The 15,528-nt window shown below is 40.1% G+C and overlaps 2 protein-coding genes across 4 annotated transcripts; both read right to left on the reverse strand.

Annotated features, from left to right (window-relative positions):
* Positions 1-977: 977 nt before the first annotated feature.
* On the reverse strand, positions 978-10,783 carry LOC308133910 (solute carrier family 45 member 4-like). Of its 3 annotated transcripts, XM_080501458.1 has the most exons (14): positions 10,677-10,771; positions 10,379-10,499; positions 8,525-9,384; positions 6,256-6,444; positions 5,970-6,149; positions 4,748-5,394; positions 4,453-4,599; positions 4,050-4,277; positions 3,754-3,873; positions 3,224-3,323; positions 2,979-3,059; positions 2,733-2,863; positions 1,940-2,008; positions 978-1,782 (listed from the first exon to the last, which is right to left on the reverse strand). In XM_080501458.1, exons 3-14 carry the CDS (start codon positions 8,772-8,774, stop codon positions 1,507-1,509), a joined length of 2,418 nt encoding a protein of 805 aa, XP_080357584.1. In that variant the 5' UTR covers positions 8,775-9,384; positions 10,379-10,499; positions 10,677-10,771; the 3' UTR covers positions 978-1,506. The 3 variants fall into 3 exon arrangements, with proteins under 3 accessions (XP_080357584.1, XP_080357586.1, XP_080357585.1); XM_080501460.1 differs by lacking the exon at positions 10,379-10,499 and having other exon boundaries at positions 10,677-10,783; XM_080501459.1 differs by lacking the exon at positions 10,677-10,771 and having other exon boundaries at positions 10,379-10,509.
* Positions 10,784-12,995: 2,212 nt separating this feature from the next.
* LOC308133819 (G-protein coupled receptor 20-like) lies at positions 12,996-15,149 on the reverse strand (the record flags this gene model as incomplete). The annotated part of the gene is made up of 6 exons (XM_080501331.1): positions 12,996-13,181; positions 13,379-13,504; positions 14,018-14,102; positions 14,212-14,456; positions 14,576-14,842; positions 14,961-15,149. The coding sequence occupies 6 exons, from the start codon at positions 15,147-15,149 to the stop codon at positions 12,996-12,998; spliced, it is 1,098 nt and encodes a 365-aa protein (XP_080357457.1).
* Positions 15,150-15,528: the final 379 nt, after the last annotated feature.

Below are 15,528 nucleotides of genomic sequence, written 5' to 3' on the forward strand. Positions count from 1 at the left end.
GAAGCTCAAACATGCGCACTGGTCGTTTCAGGAAACTCCAAGAAGAGTATTCATTAGAATACTCTTTGATTCAAAGAACAAGCTTTGATTCCTCTTGGTCATCGAATATTATCTTGAAGAGATGGCAAGTACAAATCTGTTTGTATTTCTTTACTCTACTATAAGTATTTCACCTTTTTATTTATACAGTGTGATTAAAAAAAAGTTGAAATACTTAAAGCACATGTATGGAGTATAAATTACACTCCACAAGTCAAGACAATATATTAAAACAGTTATCTGTACTAAAGCTGTAGAATTTAGGAAAGGCCAATATGAATGAATGAATGGCAAGACTGTGTGTGTGTGTGTGTGTGTGCGTGTGTGTGTGTGTGTGTGTGTGTGTGTGTGTGTGTGTGTGTGTGTGTGTGTGTGTGTGTGTGTGTGTGTGTGTGTGTGTGTTGTGTTATAAATAAGTTACAAGTTAAGTCTCTTTCAGTTTTACTATCGACCAGGGATGTCAAACATTAAACCGGCCAGCAAGAGGCCCAAATCCGGCTAAACCACCAAGCAAGGCTGAAAATTGAGGAACTCTTGTGCTTTTTTTTTCTACACAATTTTCTTAAGAGTATCTAACAGTAAGACTTGTTTATCTATGTAGCACTAGACTCACCAATTATCCACAAATACATCGTTTTGAACAGCGGCAGAGAGCACATCCAAACTTGACACAGCAAGTAACGTCTACTATTCAGACATGTGAATGACTTTCAACAATGAACTGTACAGATTCTATTGAGTTGTGAATGGTATTCCTCATTGGGGCGTTGTGGCTTAGCTGGTCAAAGCACCTGCCTTATAAACAGGATAGTCTGCAGTTTAAATACTGTGTGGAGTTTGTGCATTTTTATCAGTTTCCAAACTACATGGTTAAATAAACTACATTAAAATTCATTTAGCCAAAAAGACAAAATTAAAACAAAACAATTTTGTTATTTTAGCATTTCTGCATGAAAAAGTTTATTGTCAAGCTGGTGAAAACACTCAAAATTGTAATCTGTCTATTAATAATGCAGGAAACACAATGTATCATATTTACAGTTGTTAAGAATTTTAAAGAAATTCCCCCGGGGAAAAATAAAGAACTTCTGATTCTGATGATTTCACAGAGCAGTTTATAGGGTAACCTTTAAATTGTGCAGGACTTGAGTGATTTGAGACAAATGTCCAAGCAAATTGCTGTGGCATTTCTTTTCGTCTCCATATTTCATAAAGTTGTATCACAGCTGAGAGAAGCGCGGCAGAAGAGGAAACACTGTCAGTTTTCTAAGCTGACAAAATCTACTCACACATTGACCATGAAGATTGTTTTATTGTTGAAGCTGAAATGTCAAATTCCGGCCAAGTTCTCCTTTAGAAAAGCACCTTAATGTCGGATTTGTAGATTAGCAGCATTAATTATCCTCTGTAGAAGCTGCATGATTGACTTGAAAGGGACAAGATGAAGGAATTCTTCATGGATTAATGTTAATTCTCGGCCTTCTCCACACTGCGAGATCCTGTGGAAGCAGTATCTGCTGCACTAGTCCTTCTTCCATGCTCTTCTTGGTCTGGTAAAGCAACCAAGTCCAGCTTCTCCGCGGAGCTGCTCGGCTCAATATCCGGATAAATGACAAGGAAGCAGGCTGTCAGGAAGCTGGCGAAGGAACCTGCTGAAGCAACCACCGGTACCACGCGCACACTGCCGATCGCCTCCACTATAGATCCCAGAGCCACCGCTACCATAATCTGGCTGATGTAGACCTGGGGAAAAAAAAGAAATCAGCGGTGTGACCACCGTTACTGCATAGAAATATAAGACTGGTTAATCACACTGACTGTGGAGTGTTTCAGAGAAAAGAGACAATCTTTGTCGGCCATATTGGTTTGGCCACAAAGTGCAATAGCAATTTATGCTCACCTGGCAGGTTAAGATGGCACAGTCGATACCAAAGCCTCTCTGCGTGTTTTCTGGACTGTGGTAAATGTACTGAGGAGAGGAACATGTTTTATCAGGGTTTGTTTTTTTTTTGTTATACTACATTATGTCTAAATCGCTGGATGTTCTCAAACTTTTCTTTTTGACAGCGTTCATCAGTGGAGAAAATGTTGAGCCGAAGCTTACCACAATAGCTATGGACAGTTCATATGTTTACTATATCTGAGGATTATATTTTCCAATGCAGTCGCAGCCCCACAGTGCAAAACAGTAGCAGTAAAGAGAAGAAGGTGCTGCACATCTTTAACTCTCATAAATACTGTACAGCCAGAACACTGCTTCTTATAAAATGTAAATACAATATTCATACAAACATCAACATTATGCTTTATATGTTTTCACTTAAAATGTTGTACTATTTTGATAATATAAGATGTTTTCAAATTAAAATACTTTCCTCCACCACTGGAAGGAGCTCACATATCACAATTTCAGAATTAATGCTTGATGTAAGGTACAAGCACATTTTTTAGAACATGCCAAAACCTCATAAAAATAGGTTTCAAATGATCATACAAATATGACAATATGACCTCAAAATGCTGCCATGTGTTGATATTTGGCCAAACGCCTTACCAGCTACACAGATAGAAAAACTTTTGTTTGCAATGCCTTGATTTAAAAACACAGAAGTATAAAAAGGAAAAGAGAACTCAGGTTTCTTGTTGTTCTGTGTGACTTTGCTCGTGTATCGTGGATATGAATGTGTTTTTACCTCTTTGATTTCATGATACTGCCCGAGTAAAGCAAAGGGACAGTAACACATACTCATGGAAATGATGCCCATGGTGCTGATCATCACCATGGAAACATAAATATTGGGAAAGATTGCCATGATCGCAGTCCCTGGGAAACCCCCCCCCCAAAAAAAACCTGGGTGTTAATACATTATCTTTAATACCTGCTGACGTATTGTGATGAAATACTACACAATCTACTAATATTGAATGTGTTAACTCACCTATTGAGAATGCCAGAGTGCCAACAATGTAAACCACCTTGATGTTCAGGTCAAAGTTATCTAAATACTTCTGGAGCACGGCTGCATGGAACGAAAAGATAAGTTATGGGAGAAAATGTTACTCTGAGAGACTGAAATGAGTGTGAATCGATTTTTATCACCATTTATGTATTTAACAGCAGAATATCTGAATCCTAATATAAAAACAGAAAAACAAAAAGTGTGTGTGTGTGTGTGTGTTTCACCAGAGGAGACCGCCGACGTAGCAGCAGACCCCATCAGTCCCCAGCAGCCCATCTGCACTCCTTTTTGATAATTTTGCAGTTCTGTCGAATTGGTTGCCGCCTAAAAACAATTAAAGATTTCCTCCATTAACATTTCAACATTTCTCAGCTTTAAATCAGATGTAATTCTTCAGTGGTAACATTAATAAATCACAGTGTATATTGTCACAGCTCCAGTGCCCAGTCTTACGCGTTCCCAGCATCGACTACCCACATTGTGTTGTATTTAGAGCACTGGTGTCTTAGTGTCTTGGCATGATTCCGTGGACTTTCCTTCCCCTGGTTTCAGCCCTTTTCCTTTGGGTTTGTGTCCGATTGTTTCATGTCACATCTGTGTCTCATTCTCCTTTCTCTTTTTTTATGTGTGTGTTCCTGTTCTCCTCCCGTCTGTTGATTTGCCGCGCCACTCTGTGTGTGTGTGTGTGTGTGTGTGTGTGTGTGTGTGTGTGTGTGTGTGTGTGTGTGTGTGTGTAGTGTAGTGTGGCGTGTACCAATGGATCTCCATTATAAATGACTTGTCCCATGAAATCTGTATAGAACACAGATTCAGCCATATAGGAGAACCACGTGAGAAGATGGCAAACACACAATCTCCAAAGCTGTTTTGGCATCTATAGTGGAGAAAACAGACACAGTCACTTTAAATTAGTGTGTGAATGTAAAGAAGAAGAATTCCACTGCTTTGTTAAGCGAACAGAAAAACCTGTCATAGAGGCCGTGAATGTAAACCAGTGCAATGATAAATCAAAACAGCGACAAAAAATAATCAGTTTCCAATTTACTTCACCCTAAACAAAGACAGCCAAAGCAGCCGGACAGTCGTCCCCCTGTCTGCTTCTCCGTCACCGCAGAAGCTCTCCAATGACACGTCGCCGGCTGATATTTGCAGCTCTTCCCCGTCAGTATGATGCTGGACCTTACTCAGGTCATTCAGACTGCGGGTGATCTGCCGAGGGCGAACTGCACGACTCCGTTGTGATCCGACCCGACCGTAATACGAAAAGGTAAAGGACGGCTGGAGAGAAATAAAAGGACGCCGTTAGACACCACAGTGCAAAGACACACATTCATGCTTATGGGTTATGTAGAGTCACTGATAAAAGTAAGCATGTTTACACAGATATTGTCACTAATCGCTGAATTTTCAACTATAATAGAGAATGATCTTTAAATAAATCATTGAATTGTACTTGTCTGTAGAAGCTCTGTGCACGAGGCCGTGATTCTGCCAGAATACTACAGGTACGGTCCCTTGTTTTAGTCGGGCCACGACTTTTGCCGGGATTAGGCGAGCCAGATGAGAGCAAGCCGGAACCGACAGCCTTGTCAGCTTTGACCTGGTGAGTCAGAAAAAAAAACAACCTAATAAACTTCTCCCATTAAACTGTAAATGAGAAACATAGCAGTGTTTAAAGTCTCTGAGTATGGGAAGTGAACATACTGAATAGTTTGCTGATCACTGCTACCTAATGGAGGTACTTTTACCTTTATCTGCTGTGAGTCCTCTGAGCCACATTTCTGATGAAGCAAGGCATAGAACCCATTTGAAGCAGGAGCAGGTTTAGACGCAACTTGAGTCAAAGGTTGCAAGACCATCTTCTTATCAGCAGACTCTTCAATAGAGGGTGAAGACACGATACTGCGGTCTGATGGCATGAAGGCATCCTCGAGCACTTCATCTGTGGCTGCTTGAAAACGGCTCTCTGGGAAGGACGTTTGTACGTCTGGAACAAGGTCACTGTGAAACTTAACTGAAGCGTCTGACATGGCCAAGACCGAGTCACTTTTACTTCGCGCACGTTCCACAGAAAGGAGATCAAGGTGTCTTTTGTGAAGATCTGACATCTTGTGCACTCCTAACATGCCCTGAGCTGCACCCTCTTCCAGGCTCCCGTCTGATTCAGGGCTAATAAATATCTTGCTGCTGTGCCGCCTGTCCCCCGTGTCATTTAGGAGGTCAGCTGGAGCCAGTTGTGGCTCAGGAATACTAAACATGTGCAGTGCGACAGAAATAATGAAGATGATGCTTGAAAACAGGAAAAGGACCTGTTCCTGTGATTTTAGAGCAATTCCAAGAGAGGTGCCTGTCCAATCCAGACCTCCCACCATGTACCCCACCGCTCCGCCGATACCTAGAAAGACAGACATATAGGTGACATTTTACCATTAATAATGCTTAAATTTGTCGTACGCTTGGGACTGCATAAGAGAGCTGCAGATACGTCTTTTGATCTACAACTGCATTGACATTTGTGACATTAGAAAAATGTGTGAGTTTATTAGAACTAACATGCAAGTATGGATTGCAATCGTTATGAGAAGAGAGTTGTATTTGCTTCCGATTTACATGAAAACATTTCAAGTGAAATGCAAGACTTGATTCATGTCTGCCTTGAAGCTTGTCTCATCCACTAAAGCTTTGACAAGCGATTGCCGATTTACATCTACAACATATTTTCTGCTGGTATTACGGCAGGATCAGGGTCGACTGAGGCACACAAGATAATGTATATCTCATTTACCTTGGTGCCATGAGGTAAAAAAAAAAAAGAAAACAATCTAAGATCCTTGGCATGACCAATTATGCAACTTTGATAATAAAAACCTTACTGGTGCTATGAAATTTTAAGCTTTTGAAAATGCGGTGAATATCTAAAACTTTGACATGGATGCTCTTTGTGCAGTGAAGAAAACACGTATGTCTCACTCGCAGTAATAGCATGAATATTCAAGGCGATGTCTTGCTCGTCTGTGTCCGCAACGTCAAGCAGGTAGGCTCTGATTGGTCCCTCAGCCGCATCGGCGCAGAAATCCAGTACTACCACACCGACGATGGTAAGAATAATGCCGATTGGCTGATTGTTGAGGCTGTCGCCAACAGAAAGCCCTGGGAACAAAGACACACACAAAAAAAAAAAAAAAAACACAGAATATTCACATGTTGGCTTAAACTGCAGTCACACTATTGCACAAGTTTGAAAGCTTCTCCTCACCAATGAGTGATCCATTTAGGAACAGCGCTATTCCCAGTAGAACACCGACACAGAGGGCCAGAATGAACGGTCGCCTGCGGCCCCATCGCAGAGTGCAGCGGTCGCTGGCTGAGCCGATCAATGGTGTGAAGAAGAGACCCAGCACAGGACTGAGGAACCACGTCAAACTATAATACTTCTCAGGAAGACCTAGAAAACACATATAATAGATTCACCCATGCAAATTACATTGGATTAGAGTCGACTCAAATGTTTTGATTCTTTTATTTAAAAAAGATCAAAACATAATCTTGATGCTCAATAATAATAAATATGTTCTAACTTAATCTAATTTATGAGCTTTACTAGCAGAGTTTAATCAAATGAAATGTCCATTTGTTATTAACTAATGTTGTATGCTGGTGTGCTGCAGTTGCCAAATGGAAGGAAATATTCAAAGAGTTAAATTCTCACAAGACAAAATGTGATGTACAACAGCCAGTATAGTTTGCTAACTTTGCTGATAGGACCCTGATGCATTATTCATGAGATTAGGCCAAGGTGCTGCTGACCTTTACCTTCGGTGCAAACCATTACGTTGCAAGATGAGACCGGCAGAATACATAATTTTTCTTTAAAGAATTACAAACATACCAGGTTCTAAGTTTAACACATCAAAGTTTTTCCATGTAGTAACTTGTCAGCGTAACTACTCTGGTGTAAGCCTTGAACACAAAACCTAATCACTTCCTGACACACTGGAAGTTGAATTGTCTAATGTTCCTGGTGTTTACAAAAGTGTGGTTCATGCCAGTCCCTGCATATCAGTGTACTGCTGAAGAACCATTTGGGCTATTCCTTCACATTCAGTTATAAGAGTGGCAATAACATTTCAGATAACACAGTAGCCGCTAACAATAACACAGGCAGAAATATGCACCATCCCGGCAGGCGAATCGTGAAATCACCTCTTGTGGCCCCTGGGACATGACAGGACTGCTCCAGTGTGTACTCAAATCGGGAAACACTCCCTTTCAGCGCATCTCAGCTTTTTAAAAAAATCCATGGCTGTGTTATTTTTTGTGTGTGCTGATGATTTGAGTGCAACTAATAAGATACTAAATCTGTCCGTATTAACAAAAACAAGCATATCTGCTTTTTACCTGACATATAGTGGTGAGAAGGTCACTTTGCTCTGCTGCCTAAAGTCACAAATGCTAGACTATTTTCTTTTTTTTTCTCATGAGTCCTCATTTATCTAGAACACATGTAATAAGAGAAAGACATGCCTTCAGAACACTATAAAATACACACTGTGCGTTCTGATGAGTAATAACACACTTAAAATAAAGCAGTATTTGTTTTTTTGTAATGAAAAGATTAAATACCCTTAACAAAATGTATGATACCTGGATTACATATTGAAGTCATTACTGTGGGTTGGGCAACTCAATTTTTCATATCAATTATCTACGGGTCACACCTGACCACCATTCTGCTATGCCACCCTTCATTAGCAACAAGCAGCAGCGACTGTGTTTACTATGTTTATATCAAAATGGGTCAGAGCAGAGGAGGTCAGTCAAAACACTTGCAGAAGTGAGGAAAAACTTGAAACTCAGAGAATTTACTTTGAAGTGCCCATGGTGAAATGTGAAATTACTGTATGGAGATGCATTGTAAGCAACACTGAATGTTATGTCACCCTTCTGGCCATGTTTTGTAAAATTCTACCAAACGCAGCTATACACTACTTACGTAATCTACATTGAGTGTAGACGCTCGTCACCATCAAACGTGTTTCAGATATATCCAAACCTGACAACAAACCCCCTTTTAAATTATGTTAACTCTTATGAAAACAATGAGAACAAAATGTGCTGTGGCAAACATTCTTGTCATACCTAGTCAGGGAAAATGCCTTTGTTCCTCTTGTGCTATGGTGGCAAACTAGACATCTTTCTATAGTAGGCCACGAGTTGGGGTTACGTGACGGAGGTGCACTGGAATATCATAGGATTGATCCTGACAGTCAAGACAATAAAGGCTCCAGACTGCTTTTTTGATCTTGTTTGGATAACTGTTGTGAGATTTATTAAAATATAAACCGCAAAATCATGTATTCAGATATGGAAAAAGAACCTGGGTTTCTTTAACCTGTTAACGTCAGTCTTCATGATTCTTGACACAGTTAAAAAAGTATTTGACAAATTTACAAGGTGAGAACATTTTTTTACGGTACGAGGAGAATAGTGGTTGCATTTGTCTCTGTGCATATTCAACTCCTTACCGATCTGCAGCAGCACAGGTGTCACTAGTGCTGTCTCGATGGCATAACAGAACTCGCGTCCAAACATCAACGCCCCATGCATCAACCAGCGATGCAGTGGGATCCGCACCGCTCCGCCTTCCTCCTCGCCCTTCGTCTCGATCGTCTCGATCGCATTGATCTCGCTTTCTTCCTCGGATTTGGTCTTCTCTGGAAGGACAGGAGTCTTCTTTTCGTCTGCTTCCCCTCCAAATTTACACTGGTCTGACATGAGGGCAACTATATGACCGTCGTTGGTGGATCTCAAATACCAGTGTGTTTATAAACGCCAACAAAACCTCAACATGTTATAATGTTCAATCAGAAAAAGGTATAGTCAGTGGTCCTCGTCTGTCTTGTTGGATGTGTGTGGATGTGAGGAGTTGGTTGGTCAGAGAGAGACTAATGAGTGAGCAGCGAGTGGAAGGCATAAGAATTGTAGATAACAGAGACAGAGCAAGGAGTCATCCTCATGAGATCAGCATGTCCAAAATATTCATGAGGTAGGCTTTTTTTTGTTAATCGTCTGGACATACAAGCACTTAGCTGAGCTAATAAGTTCTACTGGTGTGTGGTGATGCTCCGTTACAGCAACTCTCACACATGACGCGTACAACATAGGGCGCGGTCAGTGTTCGGGGTAAAGTGGGGTTATCACACCAAGAGGTCTGTGACTGTTTGCTGGAGTGTGTGTGTGTTGGGAGTGTATGCATGCACTTGGTTTATGAGATAAAAGTTTGTCTCATAAGTCTTTGTATCTGCAGCAAAGTGCACCTGAAGCCCAATCCGGTCAAAAGATATAGAAATTCCTGGATGAAGGTCTGTCCCCATCACAAAGGTACCTGCAAAATATGGACACGAGTTAGACAATAAAGTGATAAAACAAAAGAGAGCGGTATTCCTTGTCTATTTTATCATGATCCAACTTGACTCTAAGAGTTTAGACCAGGGTTCTGCCACCTTTATGACCCGAAGAGCTGTTTTTGTTGCTTTCCACCAAATCAAATTTATCTGGACCTGCAAAACATGTTTAACCTTTTAAATGCAGTTGATAGCTTAAAGTTTCATATTTGGTTTTGATGTATGAAGACAAACTCTGTCTTAAGTTGCATTTATGAAGTTTCAATTACATCTTTAGCTGTTTTTGTACCTGGTTTTAGAAGTTTCAACCTTCTTTGTCAGGACTTTTTAACTCTATTTTAAGCCACAGTAATATATTTATTATTTTATTTTATTTCTTGTGGTTTTTAGTTCTCTCCCTTTTAGCAATTTTAGTTGTATCTTTTATAAAAGCCCATTTAACCAAGAGTTAAAGGTCTTTCTGTAAAATGACCTTGTGTGCATACATAAAATGAAACCAAATAAAATGCTAATTTGATTTAATTTTGTAAAAGCTTAATGCAGTCACTACAGAAGAACCCAACAGCCTTATGGCTGTTGAGCCACATGTGGCAGACCCTTGATCTAGACAGATTTAGACAAAAAAATTAAAGATATTTGTCTGAAATACTAACATAACATTTGAGCCACAGAACTTGAGAATGTTATATTAGAATATACATCCTTGTTGTACTGGAGTTAAATCAGGATGATCACATCTCATCTGCTTTCCATGTGTAAAAAGTAAAAGAAAGATGATGAAATCAAGCGATTAACTGAGAGCAAGACTCGTTTCTTTCTCTTGTATTTCCTCATTCACTTTCTACCTCTGACGTAAACAAAGGTGATTGAGCAGCAATAAAATTTAAGTCACATATTAAATCGATGTTTAAATCTCTGAGTAACAGAATAACTTGTTCCCACAGGACTCATTACTGTATAATATTTAAGCCTCACCTTGCTTTTGCTGTGAACACGTGTTATCCACAGGACTGAACAACATCTGGGAGTTCTGGGGGGCTTGGTGAACCAGTTTGGACATGTTTGAGGAAAACCTTTGGAAATCCACATACCTGAACTGCCGCGTAACAACAAGGCGTTTCAGTTTGAAACTTCTGTTTGAAAGTCTCGAATAGATCCTCACTTTATGGCTACGATCTTATTTATCAAACACACGTTTAACTGACGCTTCCTTATCTGCGCATAAAAGTTGTATCGAACGTAAAAAGAAGAAAACCAGAAGTAGGTGACATACCTGAGTTTTAACTCCTCCTCGGTGAAGTCCAGCCAGTGTCACTATGTGAGCGCTCCGATTGTCATTTTATATGAATAGTTCGCACTTTAAACCCTCTTAAAACCGAGGAAGCGTCCGCATGGTACGTCTGCCCATCAAGTTCACTGGTTTCCAAGGTAACGGGGCGGGGCGTGGACGCAGGCCGACGAAATTTACGTCATGACGTTGCCCTTCCCCTCAAAACGTTAGCGTCACGACATGCTTTAAAAAAAAAAAGTTTTCCTCCAAAGGAGACAACTGACTGATCTGTTTAAGCTTGTGTATTACAAGCTTTGAGAATGGTGAGGTGTAAAGGTTGATTTATAGGTGATTAATAAATATTGGGCTTATTGATGACTATTTTATACTATTGTGGCAGTGGATCATTTATCTCAGTTTAATTTACAGTGTGCAAATTAATGCAAAAATCATTTAAAAGTGACCATTTTAAGTGGGTACATGCTTGGAAACATTGGACATAACAACGTTTAAGATAAAAAAAATATATATATTAAAATTTTCTGTATCACTGCACCATCACTGATCACTAAAAAACAAAAACAAAAAAGCCAGGAAATATGTCATAAATAATATATGACATAAATAATGTGACTAAATATATCATGTGTGATGTTGATAAGTGTGAGACTGTTATTTTTTTAGTGTTGGTTTGTTTCATTGCTGCACTATAAACTAGATGTTGGTTGGATTTTATTATTTAAAGTAAACATTTTCCGTATCTGTTTTATTTGTTGAGGTATGGAGGATTGTGTTTTCCTTGTTTTATAGTTGTTGTTTTTTTGACAGTTTAGCTTCCCTGAGTGGGTCAACATGAGCTATTTGATTTTAATAAGTGAATTAACAGAGGAAAATCTAAAGGATTTAGGAATCTCTATTGTATTTTGACCAACTTAGAAGCAGCATCTTGGCGAGGGCCTCTATGATATCAGAAACGGCCCACGTGTCATGTGTTCATGTGTTCACGCATCCTGTCAGTGATTCTAGAGAGTTTATGATTAACTTAATTCAACATATGGTTGTCGATGTTCAGTTGACTTTCTTCACAAACTAAAACCATCCTAATGTGAAGGAATCCCTGGACAGAACTGTTTAACGCGCGGTGCAAGGAGGAGCACATGAGGAACAAGAACCAGATGTGTTTGCACGTGCTTCCAGTGATGAGCAGGGATTTCTCAAAAGAAGTTAAAACCTCTCATGATGTGTCAAAGTTGCAAGCGTAGAATCAATCTCTTGGGGCTGATTGCCAGCACTATATCAGAATAATTTGTTTTATATACAATTTATAACAACTGCACAGCTATATATTGCTTACAACATATTATTCTCCACTGACTTCTTCATAACTTTGTTAATTTGTTATCCCAAGCAAAGTTTGTATTCGTTGTGGGTTTGTTTTTGTTTTTGTTTTAATCGATTTTACTATTATTCCCCTAATGTTGTCCCTTTAAATGTCAAAAGAAAGCTCCATTACTATGTTCGAAGCGGTCAGATTTAATTCTTCTGCAGGAGACGTCTTATGAATCCAACTCTAGATTCTGGAACTCACAAGGGGGCAGCACAGGCCTTTTCGATCGTCATCATTTGATTCGTGTTCCAATTCTACATTTAAAGCGAACATACAGAGACTGTGCCCTCCACTGATAGCGGCAGTGTATTTGAAATAGAGTGCAATGTTGCCCTCTTGCGTTCAAAATTAGGTACATTCCCCAAAACTTCCATTGTGCATTTTATTGCAATTCAGACAAGTGGCAGATAATTATGCCCTCATGTCAGAGACAATTACAGGTGTTTAGAATTAATCCCCTGCGGTTTCCACTCAAATTAGGCTTCACTGTAGGAGTTAATCCAGGTATGATGAGGTATCATGGATCCTGTTTTCTTCTAAATGTCGGCCCTCGCTACTTCAACAGTCAGCTCCGACATTTATAAATGGTCTATATTCAGTCTATGGAAGATAAATTAATACAGTCACTATTCCCCTGGGTTAAATTGGCCATAATCCCATGTTGAAAAATACTTTGACAGATAAAAATTCAAAGGTCTGTTGTAATGGAAATATTTCTGGGCAGGAAGATAAGACTTTATTGCAGACTGAATGTGTCTTTTGTCAAGCTTGTACTTTATTCAGTTAGTAGCAGACTTTGTTATATTTTCTTAAATATGGTGATTCTCTGAATTAAAATTGAATGGCATTACGCTTTCATACAGTGATGTAGTTGCCCCTCAGCATATTACGGAGTCCATATGTTGTAGCTCCATGCAGCCCGTTAATTTGTGTCTTTACAGAGTGTGGTTCTTTCCTAGATTGTTTCTTCGTGCCGCAGTAGGAATCTTGGTCATCATGATCACATTATTAGTCATGACATTGGCTGTCCCTCCTGAGGCCTTGGAGCTGTGCTGCATACTGACAATGTCACCGCTGGTCTGCTCTGGCTCTGCACGACGGAAAAAATGTCTCATGGTGGCCTGAGGACAGTGTGAGGACAGTGAATTATTTAGCGAATCGATGAGTTAAAAAAAACAGAAAACTAACAAGTGAATGAATGAGCGATGGATGAAATTATAGCTGGAGGAAGAGATGGATAGGTGACCGAGAAGGAGGATGTCAGCGTTGACGGGATGAGGAAAAAACACTGAGAATAAATAAAGGACTTGAGTCTTACCTGGAAATTATTTGTAACGAAGCAATAGACGACAGGATCCATGCAGCTGTTCAAACTGCTGAGAGTGACAGTCAGGTGGTACACGATGATATGATGAGGCATGTCAGGGTAAAAGTACACCACCACCTAGAATAAGAGCAAAAAAAAGAAAAGAAAAGACAAGGCCAAATGTACACAGTAACTTTCAGCACCTGGACAAAACCATTGATTCATTCTGAATAAGGAACTGGTTTCTATCAGTCTCTTCAAGTCCATGTGTCAGAGTTTCCTGTCGTCAATCGTGCGTGAGATACAGTGTGAACGTTTTAACAGGATCACCAATGTAAAGTGCCTGGAGACTGTTACCATCTACTTATCCGGTCTATTCCAAACGTGTCCAAACATTTTGAGTGTGAGCATGCACTATGACAAGCTTAACCAGCTTTTTAAAAAAAAAAAAAAAAAAAAGTTTCATTCATGTTCCCATTTGGATGGGACATTTGAGAAAGAGAGACACAAAATTGAAGTTCAGTGGAAGTAATCCCACTGGTCCCCAAAACCAGAACTTCTCACACTACGAGAGGTTGATCTCATGCGATGAAAACTACTGTGTGGGAGAATATGAAGAGGATTTAACACATATATCAGGGGCTAACTCACCTGTCTGATGTGGAAGGGTGTGAAACAGACAGTGAAGATGATCAAAACGGTGGTCAGCAGTTGGACTGCCCTCATTCTCCTCTCCCTGAGCAAATTCAATCACTTGTGAAATGGCATTATGTCTGTGGCAGCATTATGTTTAATGCTTGTGTGGCTTCGCCTTAAATCAACAAGACGATATGCTTCTCATGTACCTGCTCTGTTGCATGAGGCGGCGGTCAGCCAGGGCCCACATGATGCGTAAAGTGAAAGCCACAATGATGACGAGCGGCAGGAAGAACTCAGTGATGGTGAGAAAGAGGAGCTTTGAGAGGCAGCAGCCCGTGTGCTGGAAAGCGGTGGAGAGAAAGGAGTAGGTGACCACAATGGCAAACAGCCAGACTGAAATGCACACACACTTGGCCACACTGGAATTCCTCCACCGACGGGAAGCTTCAACCTGTGAAAACAACAACAGAAACAAAGTAGGTTTAAGATGCTGTACCACACGTAGAAAAGCCGTTTCAGACCCCAAACCACAAGCAAAAAAATACAACAACAAAAAACAACAACATTTACCTGCACAATTGCAAGGTAGCGATCAACACATATGCAGGTTAGGAAGAGGATGCTGCAGTACATGTTGACAAAGTAGCTATAGATGTGCAGGTAGGAGCAGGTGAGACAGGCTCCTCCACTGTAGTAGAGCAGGATGCGAGTCGGCAGAGAGAGATTCACCAGGAGGTCGCTCACCGCCAAGTTGATGGTGTAGATCACCGAGGTGGTCTTCTGCTTGGTGCGGACACAGAAAACATAGAGAGCAAACATGTTGAGCACCATGCCCACCTGAAAAACAACAAGGGAGATACATCGGGTTAAGATTTGTTTTTTTGTTTTTGTTTTTGTTTTTTTTTGGGGGGGTATTATCGCAAAAAAAGTAAAAAAAATTGAAATAGACACTCACCAGGAAAATGAGAGAATTTGTGACCATCAGTGCAATCCAAAGACCATAGAAGTCATTGTAGAGTCCTTCATCTAAATGTGCCAGTCTTTGAAGATATGCCTCCATGCCACTTTTGTTTGTGGGCTTGGTTATTATGGCGAATGTGGGAAATGAAGTGTTGAGCCAGGAATCAGTGCTATTGAAGTCCATCGTTGTGACGAGATGGTGATGGTCCACGATGATGATGAGGCTGATAAAAGCTGCAAGGATGATACCAGTGAGGACAGGTTATAGTATCAAAGTAGAGACTATTAAACGAAAAGAAAAAACACTTCAAAATGAAGGCCTTCCATGTGTGTCTTTCATGTTTCCTCTGTGTGGGTTTTCTTCAGATCTTCTCTGTTCATGTCAATTGGTCTCTAAATTACTCCTCATTGTAAATATATGTCTGTGTGTTGTTGGCTTTTCTGTGTGTACCCTGTGATGAACAGCAAACCAGCCCAGGCTGCCTTCACCCCCAGTCAGATGGGATAAGCTCATAAAATTATTATTATTATTATTATTATTATTATTATTATTATTATTATTA

The sequence above is a fragment of the Blennius ocellaris genome (genome assembly GCF_963422515.1).
Source record: "Blennius ocellaris genome assembly, chromosome: 8".
Taxonomy (NCBI): domain Eukaryota; kingdom Metazoa; phylum Chordata; class Actinopteri; order Blenniiformes; family Blenniidae; genus Blennius; species Blennius ocellaris.

Excerpts from the sequence above, each read along its gene's own strand:
- LOC308133910 (XM_080501460.1), bottom strand. The coding sequence starts at position 8,774 with ATGTCAGACCAGTGTAAATTTGGAGGGGAAGCAGACGAAAAGAAGACT. Across the intron at positions 4,600-4,747 it reads AGGACTCACAGCAGATAAAG|GTCAAAGCTGACAAGGCTGT; the intron begins GTAAAAGTACCT and ends CTGACTCACCAG. Across the intron at positions 3,060-3,223 it reads TACGTCGGCGGTCTCCTCTG|CCGTGCTCCAGAAGTATTTA; the intron begins GTGAAACACACA and ends CGTTCCATGCAG.